The sequence below is a fragment of the Ursus maritimus genome, unplaced genomic scaffold (genome assembly GCF_017311325.1).
Source record: "Ursus maritimus isolate PB19 unplaced genomic scaffold, ASM1731132v1 scaffold_28, whole genome shotgun sequence".
Lineage (NCBI taxonomy): Eukaryota > Metazoa > Chordata > Mammalia > Carnivora > Ursidae > Ursus > Ursus maritimus.
The window spans coordinates 11,338,115-11,361,989 of NW_024425341.1; the positions used below are offsets into that span (position 1 = coordinate 11,338,115).

At 38.6% G+C, this 23,875-nt stretch overlaps 1 protein-coding gene across 1 annotated transcript; it reads left to right on the forward strand.

The window, feature by feature from the left end:
• Nucleotides 1-84: 84 nt before the first annotated feature.
• Nucleotides 85-23,171, forward strand: DCTN6 (dynactin subunit 6). Its single transcript, XM_008686571.2, has 7 exons — nt 85-183; nt 7,691-7,755; nt 16,580-16,685; nt 18,041-18,129; nt 19,386-19,433; nt 20,659-20,801; nt 22,591-23,171. Exons 1-7 carry the CDS (start codon nt 161-163, stop codon nt 22,687-22,689), a joined length of 573 nt encoding a protein of 190 aa, XP_008684793.1. The 5' UTR covers nt 85-160; the 3' UTR covers nt 22,690-23,171.
• Nucleotides 23,172-23,875: the final 704 nt, after the last annotated feature.

The window sequence follows — 23,875 nt, forward strand, 5'->3', positions numbered from 1 at the left end:
TGCACCTGCCGCCTCACCCAGCAGGGGGAGAAACCACCAGCCCCAGCAGGCCCCGCCCCCCCCCCCGATCCTGCCAGGCGCTCCAATCGCTTGTAGAGATCATCGCTGGACGCAGGCGGTTGTGTCGATCTCCGCTCCAATTGGAGACAGGGTCCAAACCATGGCGGAGAAGGCTCAAAAGAGGTGAGTCCGCTGTTTAAGAAAAGCCTATTTCTACACTCCGCAGGAGTGGAAAATCTGCTCTTGGTCGCCAGAGGTAGGGACTAAGATGGTGTCTTATCCCGGGCACTCGGCCTGGATGGTTCTTAAAGCCCAGACTTGGCGGTCGCTGAGGAAGGAAGCGACGAAGTGGGTGTAAGGGAGGATTGGGAAGGGATGTGGGATCGGTGCCGGGAAGGTTTCCGTTCTTCGATCCCGCCGCCCTCCTCCGCTAGCCGCCGGCGCAGAAAGGGTCTCCGGAGGCGTTGCGCCGTCGTCGCCCACTGCCCCGGGACACGGGGTGACACCCCCGCTCCCCCCAAATCCTGCTGCGTTTGGTGCGACTGTCCGCGGCTTGTGGCAGCATCCTCCGCCGTGCGTTCCGAGACACCCGCGGAAGTGCTGGCCACACCCCAGCCCCCTCCTGCCCGTCGTGGGCGGTGTGTATTTGTGTAAACGCGTCGCTGTTGCTCGTCTAGAGGGGGCTGCGCCTGGACCAGAACTGTGTGAGACGTTCCGCTCGGCGTGGATAAGCTCCTTTGCAAACGTGAGGACCGCAGTGGTGGCCTCTTCAGCAGTCTTCACTGCTGGGAACTGGTGGTGGAAAGCAAAGACTTGGATGGGAGAAGTGCTTACGTTAACGATTTTCGAAAACAGCTGCGTTGAGCACCCTCTACCGACTCTTCTTTGAACAGGAAAACCGACAAACCTTGGTTCTGTTGTAATGAATTAAAATTTAGGGTTTTCTTCTATGGAGGCAGGTAACTGTAATCTTTTTTCATAAGCTACAGAGGACCAGACCTACTATGAAAATAGTGTACAGTGTATAGTAGTGTACAGTGGAGATGATATTGTTGCCTTGTTATTTTAGTAGGTCCTCGGCTAAGACTTTTCCTCCCAGCTATCTGAGCCCGCCAGCCCCACCACTCCGAGGTTCAGTGGAGTCTGCACGGAGATGTTTGGACCATGTTTTAGTTGGTCTAGTGGTGAATTTAATTATTTTATGCCTCAGGGAGAAGTATGCTGATCGGGTCACAAACTCTACCTGGGTCCTCTCCCTTAAGCATTGGACTGAGGGATTCTTGGGAATCGCTCTTCTCGCCACTTGTCTAAGACAAGTTAAATGTTAGATAATGCTCTTTTCCTAAAAAATCATAGTGAGAGAGAGGCTGAGGAAATGGAAACCTGGAAATAAGATCTAAAACAAAAAGCGTGTTATAAAGCCTAGTTTATTTGATCAGGGCCTTAATAAAATTGCATTATTGTAACACACACCCACTCTAAATGAAAAGCATCAGAGGAATAGCATTTACAAATGGTGATGTGTTCAAGGACAGCATCATTCAGCTCTCACAGGAAAAATATCCAATATGTCAGGATGTTTCCAGGAAACTTTCAAACTAAAAGAAAAAAAATGGTGTTCGGATAATGATGCCCCAGGGACAAACTACTTAAGGAAATTTCTAGTGTCTGGGCTTCAATTTCCTCATCTGTGAGATGAGAAGGTCGGACCATTTTCTGCTTTCTGTTCCATGGTACTGAAGTTTTTCATGTACTTGGTAGAAAGATTATATTTTTTCTGTGATGCAGCAGAGTCGGACACATAATCCAGATGCATCACTTCTAGAATTTCCTTAACTTGTGCCTTGTAGAAAGTCACTGTATGTCAAAATGATGGAAACATATGTAGCTGTGTCTGATCTCACAAATATTTCTTAGAGACAGACTCAGGGATTATTAGTTTTTGTTTGGTATATATTCTTTTTACTTAGAGCTTTGAAAATTCTCAGTGGTAGAAAGGTTTGTTTACTGAAATTTGTAGGAGAAAAAGTTGTGTATGTCTCTTTTTTTTAGTTTTCCCTCTCAGTAGGGAAGTTCGTATGATTTAAGAAAAATATTTTTGGTGTTACTTTGCACTTGTGTTAGGGAATATTTAGGAAGATTCTGGAATGTGAATGATGGAGAGACATGTTAAAGAGTTTGTACCCTACTGACTCTCAGAGCTTTATTTCTGGTCTAGAACTCTCATGAGCTCTGTGTTTTCACTTTCTTACTGGTCCTTTCCCTTGAATTTTCTGTGGACCCTCAACCTGAATTAATCTAAAATTTAACAAAATAAGTTCATTTTTTTCATATCCTTACTTTTCTGTGTACTGATGATTTTCAGATCTTCTGACAGATATACCAAATATGTAGTAATCATCACATAATCTGTCATCGTCGTCATCATCCTCCTCTTCTTTTTTTCTTGGAGATCTTCCCCTTGAAACCCTCTCTCATCTTTGCTCTATGAGGCTGATGCATGGCTCTTGTCCTGATAATCTTCCTCTGTCCTCAGACACTGGGGCCTCTGTTTCTAGAATCTACCTTGTTTGTTGGCTTTCTTTCATTTAGCTTAGTACATCCTTCGGCAGCTTCCTAATAAAGAGTACTTAGGAGATTTTTTTTTTTTTTTAAGTTCTTGCAAGTTTGAAAATGTCTTTATTCTTCCATACTTGATTGCTAGTCTGGCTGGATAGGTAGCTCTAGTTTGAACATCGTTTTCACTTAGCATTTTGTAGGGATTGTGTTCTGGTCTTCTAGCCTCCAGTATTACTATGGAGGACGCTGATGGCATTCTGATGATTTTAATCCCTCTCTGTGACTTTGATTTTGGTTTTGGTTTTTTAGTTCTGAAAACGGTAGGGATCTTTAGCATGGCTTTCAGAAATCTTAAGATGATGTGACTTGGCCTGGCGTCCTTTGCATTTTCATCCTTTTAGAGTTGAGATTAATGTCCTTTCATTGTGGGAAATTTTCTTGTATTATTCCTTAATAGTTTTTTTCCACAAATTATTTTCTCCTTTTGAAGAGAAATTTAATTTTTTTTCTTTTTTTTCCCTTGGAGGAGGGCAGAGGGAGGGAGAGAGAGAAGCAGACTCCCCGCTGAGCTGGAGCCCAATGCAGTGCAGGGCTCTATCCCAGGACCCATGAGATCAGGAACTAAGCTGACCCAAGAGTTGGACGCTCAATCGACTGCACCAACCAGGCGTCCCTTGAGATTTCTTTTATTTGGATTCTCTAATTTTCCCATTTTTTCTGTCCTATTTTCTTTCTTTCTTTTTTTTTTTCCTCCCCATTTTGTTCTACTTTCTGGAAGACCTCTTTTTTTTAACCACGCTCCTAGTGATTTCAAATTTTGGTCATGTTTTTCATCTCTAGGAGCTCTTTCTTAGACTTTATTCCTTTTTCATAGACTTCTGTCTCGTTTTATGCAGTAGTGGCTCTTATTTCTCTGAATTATAAAGTTGCTTTTTTTTTTTTACGCTTTCTTTTACTGCCTGAATTGTCTGTGTTTCCTCAAACTATTTTTTTCCTCTTTGTTTTGCTTTTTTCCTTTTTAGTTGGAGGCTTTCCAGGTTTATCTGATAATCTCTGGCTCTCTGCCCATTATTAAGAATGAGAACTAAACAATTGGAAGGGGAGCTGGTGGGCTCACTGTGGCTCTGACTATCATTACCTGCTTCTAGGCCTAATGTCTCGAGTGCAGTGTCACAGGGAGGAGCAAACTTTTTCTATAAAAGGTAGTTTTATCTCGTTTTTTTTTTTTTATTGTTACAGAGTATATAGTATTCCAGTAAGTTGATGGTTATATTTTATTTCATTACTCCTCCCCTTTTACAGTTTCATTATTCTAAATAACATTTCCAAATTCTGCATATATGTTCCTCCTATGGAATTCTTGATGTTAGAACTCCAGGAATAGATGTCTGCGGTCGAACATTGTGACTATGTTGATGTTTCCTGATGCATATTGGTACAATATTTTCCAAGAAGTGCCCTGATATTGTCCACAAAAGTGCCCAAGTGTCTTAGTTCAATTATAGGTGCATCATCGTTTGATTGCCATCATAAATAGAAAAGCAAAAACACCTCATTTCCTTGAACAAACTAATATAAGAAATGGACCAGAATATGATTATACTGACTATTTCAAGTATTCATATTTCTTTCATAATACAGCCTTTTATTTCTTACACATTGACTTGTGTCATGTTTCTGCTAGTACAGTATCAAGCATCCTGGATGCAATATGACACAGAACAGTTATAGACAGTGATTTAGAAATATTGTGACCAATGCCATTGTGAATATGGCGTAATAGGATTATATTTGTGATAGCTGGGTATTTGAAGGTTGAAAGTAATGAAAAATACTAATGAGTAATAATTTTATCCTTGGTTAAAAAGGATAGTTGTTGAAGCAATGGGAACAATGATTTAAAGAACAAAAAAGTTGGTTTGGGGACACCTGGGTGGCATAGTGGGTTAAGCATCGGACCCTTGGTTTTGGTTCACATCGTGATCCCAGGGTTGTGAGAACAAGTCCTGCATCGGGCTCAAGGGTGGAGTCTGCTTCAGATTCTCTCTCCCTCTGTCCCTCCTGCTCTCTCTCTCTCTCTCAAATAAATAAATAAATCTTAAAAAAAAACCCAAAAAACACCTGGTCTTAAAAGGAAACTAAGAAGTCTAAAATTAATTAAATGATACTTAAGAGTTACAAGAAAGTATTTTTAGGTAAAATAAATAAAGTTTAAGTGGGGGAGGGCATATAGGGATCATGATTTGAGGGAGCCTTTTTAAGGAAATGGGGATAAAGTTTCACCCTGATTATGGAAATGAATCCAGGACCCCCTTATCACCTGGTGTTAAGAAAATTTTATCTTTTTTGTTTTGTTTTATTTATATATTGAATAGGCGGTGCATTTGTGGGCATGTAATAAAAAATGAGCATGTAGTGAAAAAGTTTCCGTCTACCATTGTGTCCCTGCTCTCCAGCTCCTCTCTCTGAAGGTGATGAATATTATTAGTACCTTGTCTGTTCCTCCAGAGTTAGTTTGGAAATATTCAAGCAAATACAAATATTCAGTTATACACTAGTGCAGCTGTATTAATTGCAGCAGTTGTAAATGATGCTCAAAAGTTAGAGAAATTTAGGGGCGCCTGGGTGGCACAGCGGTTAAGCGTCTGCCTTCAGCTCAGGGCGTGATCCCGGCGTTATGGGATCGAGCCCCACGTCAGGCTCCTCCGCTATGAGCCTGCTTCTTCCTCTCCCACTCCCCCTGCTTGTGTTCCCTCTCTCGCTGGCTGTCTCTATCTCTGTCGAATAAATAAATAAAATCTTTAAAAAAAAAAAAAAAGTTAGAGAAATTTAATGTGCTAATCACATATATTTTGCTAGAATGGCAAGCATGTCCTATACAAGTTCATGTTACAGATAATGAAAATTTGCATTCATCAAGGAGGACAAATATAAAAACAGGAACCTGTCTCACAGTAAAACATTTGGGAAAAAAAGAAGACCTGGCAATAACAATTTTTTTGCCAAAGAAATGTCCCAAAAAAGACATGAAAAACAAATAGAAAGTACCATTTTTATACTATCAACTATAAGTTAAAAATAAGCAAGTATTTTCATACATGAATACTTATAGAACTTAAAAAATAATATTGATGTGAGTGAATCATTATACTCTACATTTATGGTTCTTACTGGTTGAAAAACATTTGCTAAAATAAGAAACAAACAAGTTTTTTAGAAAATTTATAAACCAAAGCATTAACATTTTGGTCAAGAAAGTTTCAACTGGGGGCGCCTGGGTGGCACAGCGGTTAAGCATCTGCCTTCGGCTCAGGGCGTGATCCCGGCGTTATGGGATCAAGCCCCACATCAGGCTCCTCTGCTATGAGCCTGCTTCTTCCTCTCCCACTCCCCCTGCTTGTGTTCCCTCTCTCGCTGGCTGTCTCTATCTCTGTCGAATAAATAAATAAAATCTAAAAAAAAAAAAAAAAAAAAAAGGAAGTTTCAACTGTTTTACATACCAGGTTTTAATAATTTATTTAAAATGCATCATTCATGCTTAGGAAGATAGTTTGGTAGGTTTTGTTGATCTTATGGAGCCAGAACAGATTAAGGATATTAAATATCGTACTGAGAGTCTTAGCCAGGGCAGTAAAGCAAGAAAAAGAAATAATATACATACGGATTGGAAAAGAAGAAATGAAACTGTCCCTATTCACAGACAACAAATTCTTTTTGTGAGAAATCCCAGAGAATCTATGTGAACTGAGTGGATTTAGCAAGGTAGGAAACAAAGTCAATATACAAAATTACTGTATTTCTTTCTTTCATTTTTTTTTAAGTGGGCTCCACACCCAGCATGGAGCCTAATGGGGGGTTTGAACTCACGATCCTGAGATCAAGACCTGAGCTGAGATCAAGAGTCCAAGACTTAACCGACTAAGCCACTCAGGCGCCTCAAAATTACTGTATTTCTGTATCTTGCCGTGAACAACTAGCAATCAAAATTTTGAAAAACCCAAATAGGATTATAAAATCAAAATAGCTCACATGGTATTGCTGCTATTTTATAGATGAGTGCACATTTAACACCATGAATAATATCATTACTCCTAAGAAAAAATTCTTTACTTCATGAGAACAAGTTACCAAACGATTATCAGTTTAAGGGGGAAGTCATTTGGTACAGTTCTGCACGTCAGCTCGTGGCTCAGCTAAGTCAGAATTTAGCTAGATTTCGCTGGGTCAGACAGGACATCACAGAACATCAAAAAGCATCAGTAAATTATTTGGAAGTTAGTAATTTGGGGACAATTAGGACTCCAATTTATATCACTCGATAAGCAGTTTTATAACACATAGTTAGAGAATAAATAGGAATCTTTGTAAATTTTTAATCTCTACATTGATTTCTGTATCAATACTACCTTGCTGATTGTTAAGTATTTTGAATGTACATCCTTTTTTTCTTTGTTACAGAAATAACAGTGTATTATATACCATCCATTTTCTGGCTTTGACTTTTTTTGACTTAATATAGCTTGGAAATTGTTCCACATCTTTACATACAGGATTATTCTTTCTTTTTGATGACTGTGTATTAGACTGTGGTGTACCACAGTTTATTAACCAGTCCCTTGCTAATGGATAGTTAGGTTGTATTCAGCTTTATCTTATTTGGAAACAGTGCTGATGTTAAAAGAATACAAAGCCTCTTTCCTCAAGCATTTTATTTTTATTATTTTTAAAAAGATTTATTTATTTATTTTAGAGAGAGAGAGAGGATGTGCACAGGGGGTGGGTGCAGAGGGAGAGAGAGAATTTCAAGCAGACCCCCCACTGAGCACAGCCTGACACGGGGCTCAGTCCCATGACCTTGAGATTCTGACCTGAGCAGAAACCAAGAGTCAATTGCTTAACCGACTGACCTACCCAGGCACTCCCTCAAGCTTTTTAATAAAGTATCATTATTAATTTTAGCTAATGGATAGTATGCCTCCAGAGAATTTTAAAATATATTAAATACCTTATTCTCTTACAATTGTTCTAATCCATTTTTTAAACCTTTTTCTCGCCACAGTGTCAAGATAGCTTCTATAACAATATTTTTTAAAATGTACCCATAGTGAATATTACCTTTTTCTTTCTACAGTGTGAAGATTGCTCCTGGAGCAGTTGTGTGTGTAGAAAGTGAAATCCGGGGTGATGTAACCATAGGTAAGGAAATAGTTTATTAATGTTGTTTCTCAAAAATTGATGTAATTTAATTTACTTCTGTGCTTTACAGTTAATTAGGTTTTATATATTTGTTTCACTGATGTCCTAATTTTATTGACCAAATAATGTATTTTTCGTATAAGCGTTTAATATTTCTAAAAGAATTAAGTCTGATGGACACTTTTTTAAGATTTTATTTTTAAGTAGTCTCTACAGCCAACGTGGGGCTCGAACTCAAAACCCTGAGATCGGGGCGCCTGGGTAGCGCAGTTGTTAAGCGTCTGCCTTCGGCTCAGGGTGTGATCCCGGCGTTCTGGGATCGAGTCCCACATCGGTGTCCTCCGCTGGGAGTCTGCTTCTTCCTTTCCCACTCCCCCTGCTGTGTTCCCTCTCTCGCTGGCTGTCTCTCTGTCACATAAATAAATAAAATCTTAAAAAAAAAAAACAACCCTGAGATCGAGTCGCATGCTCCACCCACTGAGCCAGCCAGGTGCCCTGATGGACTCTATATTTAAAACTTCTATCTGATAAACTAATGAGGCAATATAATAAAGTCATTCATTTATTTGAGAAACATCAGTTGTGTTCCTACTATGTGCCAGGCACTATGCTAGCACTAGGGACACAGCAATGAACACAGCAGACAAACGTACTGCCTTCATGGAGCTTACATACTACCATTAAGAGTGTGGACCATGGAGTCTTACAGACCTGGGTTGCATCCTTGCTCTTTACCTGCTGATACACCCTGATTCTTTTTTTTTTTTTTTTTAAAGATTTTATTTATTTATTTGACAGAGATAGAGACAGCCAGCGAGAGAGGGAACACAAGCAAGGGGAGTGGGAGAGGAAGAAGCAGGCTCACAGCGGAGGAGCCTGATGTGGGGCTCGATCCCATAACGCCGGGATCACGCCCTGAGCCGAAGGCAGACGCTTAACCGCTGTGCCACCCAGGCGCCCCCACCCTGATTCTACTACTTAACCTCACCAACCTTCATTTTCCCCATCTGGGGGTGAATGTGTATTAGAATTAGGTTCAGCTGCATATAGTGGTGACTTAGTATGCAGGGTTTATTCTTTTATATAAATAAGTATAGAGTTGGGCAATTGAGGGCTAGGTAGTTGATCGTCCAGGAGCTCCAGCCTTGTAGGCCAGAATCCGATAGCTAAAGCACCAAGAGTGATCTTGGATAAGAAAAGGGAAGAGTGGAGACAAAAGGGTGTACCTCCCAGTTGAGTCAGCTTCCTTTAAATAGTCTTCCTGAAACTTCCACACAATTTCTCATTGTATGTCTGATGCCTTGGATTTAATGTCATGGACACATATAACTGCAGGGAAGGCTGGGAGATCGTAGTTTGAACTGGGCGCATTGCTTCCCCCACTCCGTCCGGTAGGTTTCTGTTACCAGGGAAGAGGGAAGCATGGAGATTGAGTGGCAATTAACAGTTTTTGTGACATGCAAAATAGGAGTGCCTACCTCATAGGTTTTTGAAGGATTCAATAAGAGAATATTTGTGAAAGTCATTGCCCAAATCCTAACACTAGCTAATCGCACCATTAAATCTTAACATTGTATAGCCTTGCTAGAGGTGAGATCCAACGTTGAAATCAAGTGAACAGTTTAACAGGTGGCAGCTTGCTTGTATGGACATGATTATGTTCTCCCAAGCTTACATTTTAGCCACTCGTTCTTTTATATGTTTTCGCTGCATATCATGCCCTTGTAGCTTTATTAACATGAGACCGTCCTTACTAGCAGCTGCATGTTACCCGAGTAGAGCTGTCAGAGAGAAAATATGCCCTGTTCCCTTATACTGACAGTATCTTTAATAGGAAAAAAAATTGTGAATTTTATTAAGTCTAAGCCTCCAACCAATTTAGGCATCACATCTTAGAGAACAAGTAAAGATTGTGCCATTGTTATGGGACATCATTAGGAATTTGCCAGGTTGTATTTATTTAATTATTTTAAATTGACAGAATTTCAAAGTTTAGAAGATGACACAGTTTCTGTTCAGTGCTATGTTAACTCTTTGTTAATTACTAAACAGCTTGCAGACTTTCTGTGAGGAGAAATTATGATGGCCACGTGTTTATCAAAGTGCTGTTCTGCATTTTTAATCTGGTATTTTTATGGTTTTCATCATGATTCGAGGAATCTCATTAGCTGACAAGGTATTCTATAATTAGAAGGAAAGTAAGACTAAAATAATGTTGCTAATTACACAAATATTCCCTTTCATTTCTACTTCTTCTGCATTCTAAACTAAGTATATTATACCTACTGTATAGCAGATACATGGATAGTGTAGATACTTCTGCTGGCATAAACGTACCAAGGTCTATATACATGTTTGTGTATATGTGTCTTTCTGATTTGGAAAAAACTCGTTACTTATAGAAGCTTTTGTAGAATAGGNNCAGGAATGTCTTTTTCCTATGAAAAAGAGAGGTGGACCACTGGGTATCAGGAGTCTGCGCTCACTTTCCTGTTTCTCCTGCTGTCTTTCACTACTGTATGCTCCTCTCCTTTCTTTATCCTTATTATCAACCAACCTTCCCTAAGTGTTGAAGTTATGTAAGGAAATACAGTGTTTAAATCTACTTTCCATATAGGTTTTTCCTCTGCCCGATAGTACACGGCTGTGTGATAAAAATGTACAATGACAGTTCAACACAGATTTTCAATGATAGTTTATAGCATAAGAAGTCATAATTTTTTAACTAGTGATTTGAAGCTTATCATAGAATGGATCTAAATTAATTTTTGTTATGTTTATTTTTGGCCCCTTTTTTTTAATTTGCTAAAATACTTTACAGAAACATCTCAATTTTTAAAATTAAGGAAAAGATTCAGAAGTGATATAGTTACTTGTTTGGTCTTTCACAATTTTTCATTTTCATTATGTGTTTCTTACCTTTTGTTCTGTTTGGTTTTTTGTTTTGTGTGTGTTTCTTAACTGTATATGTAAGTACGGAAACTGTCCAGAATTGGTATTTAGATAACTATTTCTGTCATTATTTTATTTGTGTAAGATATCTCTAATCAGGGCGCCTGGGTGGCTCAGTTAAATGTCTGACTCCTGATTTTGCCTCAGGTCATAATCTCAGGGTCATGAGACCAAGTCCCACATCCGGCTCTGTGCTGGGTGCCCTGACCATGGAGACTGCCTAAGATGCTCTCTCTGCCACTCCCTCTCCCTCTCCCTCTGCCCCCTCAATATACCTAAATGTGAAATCTTTTGATTACTACTAATTCATTTTTCTGATGTAATACATCAGATTAAAAAGCTCCAGGGAGATAGGAAGTTAAATCAACTGGTAGAGTAGAGATAAGTTATTTAATTAAAACTCACTCTCTCCACCATGTTTTGTTTTGTTTTTCAATTTATGGCTTTTGTTGTTGTTTTTTGTTGTTGTTGTTGTTATTTTTGCTTAATTTACCAGAATAAAGTTTTTTCTCTTACGCTATGGATAGGGAGATTTGAACACTTAAAAAGCTCTATTTTTCTGGATTAAATAGCAGTAAACTTAAGTGTAGTTGAATTAATGGATTTTTCATAGGATGTTATGCATAACTTTCCGTCCCCTAGTTGGTTACACTCTTACCAAATTATTCCATTCTGAAAATGTTTTGGAAGGAAAGTAATTTTTTCCTTTTCTATGTTTCGGTGGTGTAGTAGAACTTTAAACCAGATCTATTCTCCTAGAGAAAAAAATTCTATTCTCCTAGAAAACCAGGTATTTGGTTTATCAAAGAAACTGGTCTGAAGCTTTGAAGTATTGTCCTTAAGCAGAAACTCTCTGACTTGAGACTCTGCTGGAGCCTGACCCCTTTCATTAGAGGCTGCCAGGAAACAGACCTTGGGAAAAATAACAGCTCTCTTGTTAATTACAATGTGGGTAAGCAAGGTTTCATAGTATCAAGCCTGTTTGTAATTAGGCTGTCTTGATTCTTGGGCCATGGATTATTTCCTTAAATTTTGCTTTGAAAGCTGAAAAACATTTCAGGAAGTCTTCTAATCACAGTTCTATAGTCCCATTATAGGGTGAAAGTCAGTCTCCTGGTCTTAGGACAGGGCTTGGTTGGGAAATTGCGGTAGGAAGGCAGAACTCTACACGGTGGTAAAACTTTGAGATGGAAGTCCTTTGTCCCACTTATTCTTTCTCTCCATTAAAGTTTTTAATACAGGTCAAAAGCTTCCCTTTACCATGGAAATCTTTTTCAATAAGGAAGAACAGTGGCTTTGACTTGAAATTCATCAAATATAAAGCAGTTCTTACAGGTACTTCAGCTTCCAGGTCAAAAGAATTGTTTTAATTTTCAAAGGAAAAAGCTTGTGGCTTTTTGAACTATTTATTGACATATGAAAATGTGCACAAAGATTGCTTTCTGTGGCAAAGATAGACAGGAAAAATGTCCTTTACCAAATGAGGGGAATGGAAATTTGATGCGAGGAATGCCTTTCTGGCTCTGTTGCATCAAGCCCAGCCAACCATTTAGAAAAATAATTCATCAGCCGGTAAGGCAACTCCAACTCTAGACACATTTATCCAAACAAGGAGATAAGCCAAATAGAGTTTCAGCACATTTGGTAAGAAAATATACAAACTACCCTGCCAGTGAGAGCTCCAAGAAAGTTCACACCTTTAAAAAAAATCTTTCCATGGTGACAGGTTTTTGTTTTTAAAGCATTTTAACCTCAAGACCCTTAAACTTGGTTTGAAATCAGACCCATTCTAGGTAAAAGTGCTTCTCGCATGTAGAAGAGTGGAGCAGTCTGTGCCCACATTTTAGTCTCTGCGGCCGCCCAGGACTTGGAATAGCCCTTGGACTCCGGGGCTCTCTGGTGCCATCCTCCAGCACAAAACCGTGCAGAGACAAAAGCCCACACTGCGGACCGCACACCTGCAACGGAATGTCCCTTTAGCAAGCTGTCCAAACCAAAATCTTAGCAGTCACATGCCGAAGTACCTGTGTACTGACTTCTCTAGTCTCTGCCCCAAAAGACCTACGAGAGATTTAGAGGAACTGTTCAGTTTATTACCACCCATGACTTTTGTTGTTACTTCACAATTCAAAGTTGATACTTGACCGATTATGGTCTTTCCGCCCTAAAACACGAGGACTTGTAGTTTGGCAGTGCTGCCAGCAGGTGGAGGTGCTGTCTTAAGTACAGGTCTCATCCAGGCTGGTGACCTGGCTTTCTATCTCAGGGCGCCCAGATTTCTAACCAGGAGTTTCCCAGTTATCTTCTAGCTAACTTATTAATAATCATAAAAATGATAATAACAACCATAAAATGCCTGGTTAAAATAGCTCAGACATTATATTTAAAAATTGTGTAAGACATGGGGATCATGTCTTTGTTTTTTAAAATTTCATTTAAAAAATTTTTTTTAAATTTGTGTTTGTAGGGGCACCTGGGTAGCGCAGTCGTTAAGCATCTGCCTTCGGCTCAGGGCGTGATCCCGGTGTTCCGGGATCGAGTCCCACCTCGGGCTCCTCTGCTGGGAGGCTGCTTCTTCCTCTCCCATTCCCCTGCTGTGTTCCCTCTCTCGCTGGCTGTCTCTCTGTCACATAAATTAAAAAAAAAAATTCTTAAATTTGTGTTTGTATATTTACCATGTAGTAATTATATCGTTTTTGAAAGGGGAAAATGGAAATATCAGTTGTTTTCAAAGCTACACTTTAGAGCAATTTTTAAAGACAGGGTTCAGTGATAACCTTGTCGTACTAGTCCATTCTCAGGTAGCTTCTTGCAAGTCTGCTTGTTGTCAAAAGCTACAGCTTGAGGACCAGCAGAACATCTCGTGCCTCTGGCTTCTTGTCTGGCAGTGGCAGAGGATCTGCTCTCTGTCACAGCATGATGATCTCTTCCCCGTCTAAGATTCTGACGCTAGTGCGGAAAATATTTGTTTACTTGCTTTTACTATTTTACAGTAATATGTAAATTTCTCCCTGCTGGTTAAAAGGAGTTACCACCCTAATAATCTGAGTAGAGGAATAAAGTGGACTCTTTTTTTGTTTCTCAGACCAGAAGGAGTTGTTTTGCTTATTATGATAGTTACACAAATAGCTTTTGGTGTCAGATAGTGTCACAACCTCCCATTTTTAACAACTATGGGCCAGACCCTGTGATCTCCCTTTCAGACATTATTTCGTATAATCCACACTTCAACACAGTGAAGTAGGTTGCTCTAGATCTCATCTTTTTATAGATGAGAGAACAGGCATTTGAGAGATGAAGCATATAGCGTTTACGTGGTGGAGGCCAGAGTCTGGACTTTGTAGACAAGGGGTGGGGTGCCGGCAGGGTTTTAATTACAAAGAACCTAAAATTGAATGATCTGTCCCTTTTATCATAAAACATTTTCTTTTATTTTTAAGATTTTATGTATTTATTTGAAAGAGAGAGAAAGCAGAGCGAGAGAGAGCAGCATTGGGGGGAGGGGCTGAAGGAGAGGGAAAAGCATACTCCCCACTGAGCAGAGAGCCTGATACGGGGCTCTATCCCAGGACCCTGGATTCATGACCTGAGCTGGAGGCAGACGTTTAACCGGTTAACCGACTGAACCACCCAGGCGTCCCTATCATAGAACATTTTAGAGTAAAATGCAAATCTGGTATTGTGCAAACTACAGACTTAAATTGGTTCACACAGCTGGAAGACCTCTAAGAAATTTCTCATTTCAAAGGAATCCAGTGTTTGTTTCAGTATTATTTAGCACTTCTCCCCCAAATGTGATAACATCTAAATGCCCATCATTAAGGGTTTGGTTAAATAAATTATGGTATGTTAATATGATATGAAATACTATTCAACCATTGAATAGCCAGCTAAATGTACTTATATGAAAAAATCGGCATGATTTTTCAGGTGAATAAAGCAAACTGCAGAATAACAAGTACTATTCCTTGATTTTTAAAAAAAACTGTACCTTTAATCCATATTTTTCCACCTTCAAATTCTATTTGTTCTATAACTTTATGATGAAATATATTTTATATACAGTGACATTTACAGGTCTTAAGTATACAGTAGAACTCAAGTCTGGAATAATATACCCCAAACTTTTAAGAATAGTTACCTCTAGGGATTAGGATTAGCATAAAGAGAGGATCTTTCGCTTTTGGCTTTGTTTGAATTTTTATAATGGGCACATAATACTTTTATAAATGTATGCATTTTTTTTTAACAAAGAAAAAAAAGGCACACATGTTTACTTGAGAACCTTCCCAGAGATCTGAGAGATCCCGTCTTCTACCCTGAATAGGAGAAATTGCCAGGGAAATTTTACTTTGGCAGCTGAGGATTTGGGGAGCCAGAGGTGACAGAAATAACAAAGCCTCTCTCGTGTTGTTTCTTATCAGACTGTGCGGTCCTTTGACCGTGCATCCTGTCTCGGGCCCCACCCTCCTTATGAGTCCCCGGCTCTTCATTGTTAGGGGAAAAATAGACCTGCATGGAGGTTCCTTCCAATTCTCTAGGCACCAGGAACACCTCCTTATTTATTTTAATACATTTGTGTGTGAGTATGTTAAGTATTTCCAGTTTTCAAGATAAAGAAGATACGCAGGCTCAAAAGGGCAAAAGTAGCTTGTGTTCCCTTTTGTTTCCCTGTGACATACAACACTGCGTCTTGCCTGTCACAAGCAGATAATGATTATTGAATCAATTAATTTACACAATCGACTACTGAATGACATGGACAGTGTCATCCTCCTGACTGCCTCCCCGGACCTTCTGTCAACCTTTCTACCCACCCTCTCTTACTTCCAGAGTCCGGTTACCTCGCGTGTGCTTGTTTACCAATAAAAATAGCCTTGGCGTTGGGGGTGGATGGGTGGGGCCGGTGCTGCAGGGAGTGGCGAAAGTGAGGTGGTATTTTCTAGTGAGTGGTTTCATTATCACCAAAACACTAGGCCTTCAGGAACTTAAGAACGAGGGGAAGGAATGTGTTAGCTCCAGAATCGTGGCACTGTTTAAGCAGTGCAGTGCCTTCTCCACCCTGATGGTGAAATGGATGTGGTAGACCCCTTCTTGCTCCCTTCAATTTGAGATGGGAGTCATTGCCTCAGTCGGCCTATTCCAGAGCCTTAGGACTCCAGTAATCACATTTGACTCCTTCCACCGCCTCCCTGTAAGCTTTTTCAACCCTTACCTGGTTAAAATCGTATCTTAGACCAGATACAACAGAAGCTCTGCCTCCCTCCGATGGTGAGGCTTTTTGTAGGGATGGTGACAAAGTAACAAAGATAAGGTTAGTTTCTGTATTTCCTGTCTCCCATTCCACCCGTCTTTCCTCTTAGCCGCTTAATAAAAAGACTAACTCTAGTACGCTAGCATAAGAAAGCCTTACGTGGTTCACTAGTGTGAGAACGCACCAGCATCATAAGAGAGCCTCACTTTTATGAGGGAAAGCAAAGCAAGGAAGGGAATTAATTTTTCTTGCCAACAATGTGCCAGAATACTGTGTCTACAAACATTATCTCATCTAATCCATACAACGACTCTGCGAGACTGGTATTCTCACCACCCCCATTTCACTGCTGAGATAACAGAGGCTTCCAGATAGTCGGTGAGCCAGGGCTATCTGGCTCCAGAGCCTGTGCTGTCTCCACTCACCTTGGCTTGAGATTTGGCAGTGACTGCTGTGGATAGCAGCGAGGAGATAGCGTCTGTAGAGTGCCTAGTGTGGTGCCTGGCACACACTGTAGGAAGTGTGCCTCCCAATAGCCTCAGCCCCCCTCGGTCATCTTCCCCTCCTATTGCAAGCTGAGCCTCCACCAGTAATCCCGTTTCATCCTATTTTTAACAGGACCTAGGACGGTGATCCACCCTAAAGCACGAATTATTGCCGAAGCCGGGCCGATCGTGATTGGTGAAGGTAACCTCATAGAAGAACAGGCGCTTATCATAAATGCGTGAGTAAGACTTACAGAGACTCTGAACTAAGTACCACAGGTTGTGCTTTTATTAATTTCAGCTGTCTGTAGGAACCTTTTACAACAGACATCTGGAAAGCCCACGATTCTAGAACTAGAGAAACATTAAGGATCTTTTCAACACAAGTAATTAGTAAATGAGGAAACCAGAGACCGATGGGTAATGAGACTTGTCCAAGGGGAGAGGACTCATCGGTGGCTGACTAGAATCCCCTCCTCTGGGTCTGATAACCTTCCCCTTACGTGTCACTACCTCTTCTGTGCCTTAAGCAAACATTTCCAGACTCCAGAGACCAAGTGCTGTGCTGACCACCCTGAAGAGAACCTTTAGATTGGATGTGTCCGTTCTGGCTGAAATGTTATTACTGAGGCCCAGACACATGAACCTGACTCTGATGTATATTTTCATCATGCTTTGTGGGGGTAGCGCCCAGAATTGTATTTGAAAATTTGGGGGGTATAGAGGCAATTTTTAACTTTGAAAATTAAAGAAATAATAAAATGTTAAACATGTACATGATCTTAGTGAACTAGACTGTCATACCTATGAAATTTTCATAAGCGTTTGTAAAGCTTTCTAGATAAAATTTGGCAGGAAATTCAAGCTTATACCTAATTTATAGCAACAATGTATGGAATTTGTAAGAAAGACCTTGGGAAAATATTTAAATGTGATAAAGAGATTGATTTGTCTTAACGCTTACTTAGAATTTGGGAGTTTCTTACTATATTAAGCAGTTTCTTTTTAAAATCTATTTTGGCACCTTTAGTGTAAGTCAGTTGACAGCAGCTATATTCTGTAGTAACTCAACTGTCAGAGATAAAGCTCCATTTAAAAAATGGCTTCCTCTTAGACCACAAACATTTTATGTTCCAAATATTTCAAACTACCTAACAACATAAAATAATTATTTGATGTGGATATCTGTTTGCATTTCACAATCTCAAATGGTTATTAGGAATGGAAATTTTTCAAGCCAGGCATGATTTTGATTCCAATTTAACAAGCTAAAAATGATAGCCAGCAACATTTTTACCTTGTCCTAGGAAAGGCCCTCTCGGCTTTGGGCTTTAATAATAAGCAAAGGAAAGCTGATCTATGACTTCTTTAGGCATCTGCCTATGGCTTCTTTACATTTCAGTAGTTCTCTTTCAACTCAGAATCAGTTCTTCAGCACAGAGGATAAAGAATTCACTTGGGCTAAGAAATTACTCATGTAGTTACATATAGTAAGCTTGATGGAGATAAAATTGCAAGAATGAACCCGAATTCTAAAACAAGAGAATTGCTTATTGCATTATTGACTTTGATGATTTGTCTCTTTTTTTTATAGTCACCCTGATAATATCACCCCTGATACTGAAGATCCAGAACCGAAACCTATGATCATTGGCACCAATAATGTGTTTGAAGTTGGCTGTTGTATCCTTTACAATAATTTAAGTAAACTCTTCTTCCCAGCTGTCTTTAGTATCCAAATCTATTCCATAGAAATTGTCATGTTTTAGCTATCAAATATATCAAATATATTATAAGGTTGCATTCATGCACACACAGACATATCTTTAGGTACCATCTTGCTCCTGTTGCTACAACTTGTTGACAGGTAGCAGTGACTGAGTGGCAGTAGACATAGAAACAGGAATCCTGGCTTCTATTCTGATTTAAGAACCACAGCTCTGTCCGTTTGATTCCTGTATAGTTTAGGTTAACAGTATGTTGTCTAATGCAAAGAAATGGTGGATGGGCATGGAAATATTTCATTCTTTGTTTTTTCCCCCCGAGTGCTACCAGTTCTTATGCTTGATTTTTGTACTCTAAAAAGATAGTAAAATATTTTCACGGTGTCAGCAAAACGTTATTTTATGATAAGAAAACTTGGAGGAAAAAAAATCTAATGTTTAACAATAGCAAAATATTTAAATAAGTTAAGCTATAAGCACACTATAGAGCCACTAGCAGTCATTTTAAACTATGTTTTTAAAGATTTTAATGGTATGGAATAATGGTTGCTTGCAAATTTAATTGAACCAAATAAAGTGAGCGGTGAAAGTTTATACAGTTTGATTTTATAGAGTTTGATTCCCAGTTATATAAAGGGAATTATATGTGTTTATATAAAGATATATCAAACTGTTAACATGTTAGCTTTAAGTGATTTGGTGATAAGTAATTTTAATTTTCTGAAGACAATCATGAAAATACGTTATTCATAGAATTGGGGTAAAAGATGCTCATTTCTTTAAAAAAATATAGAAGGCATTTATATCTGCTTAGAGATACTCGTATTCAGAGATTAAAACTTTACTTTCAGGCTGCACTGAGCAAGAAGTTCTGGCCAGACTGGGGCTGCGTGGCCCTTCCCATGCCTTTGTCCTCTGCCTCAGTGCAGGATAAGGATATAGTGAATTAGGGACACCTAGGTGGCTCAGTGGGTTAAGTGTCTGCCTTCAGCTCAGATCATGATCCCAGGGTCCTGGGATAGAGTCCCACATCAGTCCTTGCTCAGTGGGAGCCGCTTCCCCCCCTGCCTGCTGCCCCCCCTCCCCCGCTTGTGCTCGCTCTCTCTCTGACAAATAAATAAATAAAGTCTTAAAAAAAAAAAAAGGATATAGTGAATTAGTGGAGGGAAGAAAAGATGAACACATTTACAGTGTTTACTTAAGTCTGGCTCACAGATTCCCAAGCCATGAAAATGGGAGATAATAATGTTATTGAATCAAAAGGTAAGCTATATTTGGAATTTTATTGCGAAAAGTGATTACCTCCTTTCTCTTTATTGTGTCCTGGAAAACAATCTAAGTAGAAACCGTGGCAAAGTGGAAGGAACGTATGGTTGAAAGCGGACTAAAATAGTCATGAGACGAATTCTTTGCCTTTAAGGAACTTAATAATGTGTTTAATACATTGAATTAAAAATTCAGCCGTGGGTCTGCCTGGGTGGCTCAGTTGGTTAAGCATCTGACTCTTGATTTTGTCTCAGATTATGATCTCAGGGTTGTGAAATTGAGCCCCGTGTCAGGCTCCAGGCTGGGCGTGGAGCCTGCTTAAGATTCTCTCTCTCCCTCTCCCTCTGGCCCTCCCCCCCCTTTAAAAAAAAAATTCAGCTGCGTACATTTAAATCAGGATTGAATTAAATCATAATATTCAGATGAAAAATTTGAAAAAGATTTCTGTTAAATACTAATGTCTGATAATTTAGTTGATTAATGTAACTGCAGAATTAAAGAAAAAAATCATTTTCTCTAGCAATTTGCTTTCTTTAATTTCAGGACTGCTTTACCGTAGCCAGTCAGGACAAATGGAAGCTACTTATAAATGGAGCTAGGCAGGAGGTCATGTAAGGTCATCACCACTACTGGAAAGAGCTCCAAGAGCGTGTCCCACTGCAGTCCAGAAAGAACCTGAACAATGAGACAACTTCAGAATAATGATTTTTTAAAAAAATAGAATAATGATTTACCTTTGGTCCTGATTGGCATGAAAGAAAACGTTTCTTTTTTTAAATAATAAAATTAGACTTTTTGTTAATCTACCTAACGGTTTTTATTTTAATGTGGATTACCAGTTATTACTATCATTGTTATTTTCTATTTATTATATACTTACTATGTGTCAAACCTGTGCTAGGCACTTTACATTTAATATCTCACTTATTCCTTTACATTGCAACAAACTATTAAGTAGGTCAGTCTTTCCATCTTATAGATAAACTTGCTCATAGAATTTACAGTGACTTGCCCAGGGTCACATGTCAGCAAAGCTCTGGTTTAATCCATTTAATACTAGTCAGGCGCCTGCCTGTATGCTTTACAAACTCTGAACTGAAATATTTCCTTTAATTTTTTTCTTAAGGCTAGTTTGCAATTTAATACTGAAGTCATTCTAGAAAAAAGTTAACATTTTACTCATTTGTCTTAAATTGCATTTCTTTCTATGTTTTTACTGCAGCATATGTGGGCAGAAACGTGATATTGACAAGTGGTTGCATCATTGGGGCTTGCTGCAACCTAAATACGTTTGAAGTCATCCCTGAGAATACGGTGATCTATGGTGCAGACTGCCTTCGTCGGGTGCAGACGGAGCGACCACAGGTACTAGACCCTTTCTTTAAAAAGAGTTCTTTCTAAAAGAAACAAAGACTTAAATACAGAGAACAAACTGGTGGTTGCCACAGGGAGGTGGGTGGAGGGGATGGGTAAAACAGATAAAAAGGATTAAGAGGTACAGACTTCCAGTTATTATAAAATAAGTCACAGAGATGAAAAGTACAGCACAGGGAATGTAGTCAGTAATATTGTAATAATAGTGTGTGGCTGCTGACGGCGACTACATTTATCATGGTGAGGACTGAATAATGTATAGAATTGTTGAGTCAATATGTTATACACTTGAAACTAATATAACATTGTTAATTATACTTCAAAAAAAAAGTTCTTCTCGGGCTGCTGATTTTCCCCAAAATACCACATAATTGTTTCAATGGGGCAGCGGTCTGCCATTTAAAAAGCAAATGGTTAAAATAAAACATCAGAAAAACATTCCTAAAGTTAGAATTTATTTGCAATGAAATTATTCAGTCTTTTAAGTTATTATCAAAAATATATACAAAGATGACAAGGACAAATTGATAGAAAAGAAAATCCAGAAATGTTATTCCTAGTCTTACGTGTTTTCACTGAGGATGCGTCATCAAACTTTATAAACTGTTGATTCAGTCTTAAAATATTAATCCTTCAGGGTAAGGAATGACCCTACCAAATTTATATTGGACAGCCAGCTTGGATCCATCTATTAGTTTACCAACATAGACGACTTTTCTGAAAATAAACACAGTTTGTGAATATGCAAATGGCTTTGGGTATTTCCCTGGCTTATGAGAAATTATCTTCTCCTCCTCGTGAGAACCAAGAATAATGAAGAATATGTATTTAGGGTTTCATTTAGGAGATAAATAGGGCATCTGGAGCTTTCTTTGGACATTCTGATTGTTGTTTTAAGCCTCATTGTCTGGCCCAGAATATAGTGCTTTAGTTACCCAGCCTCTCTCCCCTCCCCCAAAAGAAAATATTTTTCAAGATATTTACCACTTTGCATCTGATTCTTAGCCATATTTATCAGAAATTAAAACTCCAGTTCTCTTTGGGTTATTCTGTTTCTCTAACTTTTGGCTTTTATTACTGTTACAAGCAAGTATGACTTCTATAGACTAAAAGGCAATAAGAACAAATCCAGTTTTTCTTTTTACTCTCTTTCTGTATAACAGCAAAGATGATTGAAGAGGGAGAAACTAATTGGGTTAAGGGAGATTAGAATTAAGTAGGAACATCTGAAGTTCAACACATACTGTTTTCCACGTTTCAGTGATCACAGTGATCATGTGTAGAGGTCCTTATTAAAAGAAGGGTTCCCCAGTGTCAAGGGCAAGGGTCTAAAACTCCGTATTTGTCAGGAGTGCCCCTCCTGAGTTTCACAGTGAGGGAAGTTTGGGCAAAGCTGATGCGGAAGGGTAAAGAGCTGATGAGGACTGCAGCTGCGTGCTGTGTAGGTCCTGCAGAAAGCTGGGTGCTCCAGGTTTCTACTTATGTTGCTGTCTGTGATCAGAACTGTTTAACTTTGGAGGCCAGGGTAAAGTATACAAAAGCTGGGTTGAAAACTGAGTCATGTATATTTTTACATGTAAAATCTTTCAGCTTTTTCTTATTACCAAACTTAACATATATTCATTGTAAATTAAAAAAAAACAAAAACAAAACAAACAGGTAAGCAGAAATAAGCCAGTGAAAATCACCTATATTTCCCTGGCCTGGTGGTAATTATCTCTGCCTGATACTCTTAACTTTGCCTTCTGCTTGTCAGTCCTTAATTATCTTATCTTTTTAGCCCCAGACACTACAGCTGGATTTCCTGATGAAAATCTTGCCAAACTACCACCACCTAAAGAAGACTATGAAAGGAAGCTCAACTCCAGTTAAGAACTAAGAACAATATATGACATGGAGATAACAGTTTGTCTTTGACCACTGTCTTTTGAAAGGGCCACAGTGTTCATGCACTCTTAGCAGTTCCCGGGATAATACATGTTGACTTTATTTTGTTAAATTGAGTCAGAGAGGAAGGTAATGGATTTTCACTGTAACTGTCCTCTATAATTTATATAAAATGCATTATTTTCCTATATCCTTGGTCCTTTCTGAGAATTTACAGGTTCGGTTTATTTTTCTTTTGCCATATAAAATGTTGGCCATGGATTTTAGTTGTATAAAAGACTCCTTGTGATAAGAAAGGACATATTGTTATGTATTTATATTCTAGCATATATTGTACTAAATAAAAATGCTAATGACAGGACTTTTAGTGAACATACTTTAATCGATTTCTGTACTTGTGTTAACATTCCCATAGTAGATCTTTTCATTTTTATTGCATACTAGCTATATTAAAGCTAATGTGTTTGTCTTCTCCTTTTGTGGCTTTGGAGCTGTTTAAAATTTCAGGTGAGATTTCAGCAGCTGTTGAATTAATTTGACTTAATTTTGTTTCCAAGAAAAAAAATTTTATTTTCATTTTAGTAAAACAGAAATAATTAGGGAAAGATGTATTCAGTAGCATACAAAACTAGTAAGAATGATCTCTGATGAAAATGACAAGTAAATGACCATTGAGTGGTCCTGGGTTTCTGGAGACAATGAAACTAAAAGAGATTTTGATATATTTATAAATTTATGAAATGATTTTGGCACACAACTAATGACTGGTGATGTTGTTATAATTTATCTAATTTATCTAATTACATAATGGCAACATATTGAGGATTTTATCATAATTCTAAGGTTTAATAATTCAAATGCATATATTTGATGGAACATACTTTTCGATTTTTGAATCAGTAGCTGTTGATTAATACTAAGACATTCAATACTAAAATACTTTTTCTTGAAATTAAATATTTAATTATATAGTAAAAACAATTTTTGAAGTTCTGAAACTGACAGGTACAAATTAGCCTTTGTTCCAAATTTGAATGATTCAATTTTGGTAAGAACACTCAAGACTCAGGTTAGAAGACTACTACTACATGTGGTGGATTGAAAAAAAGGTAACATCACATAAATGTCCCATTTTTGATAACTGTTATTTATTCAATTTTCTGCCCTTGGTAATCTCA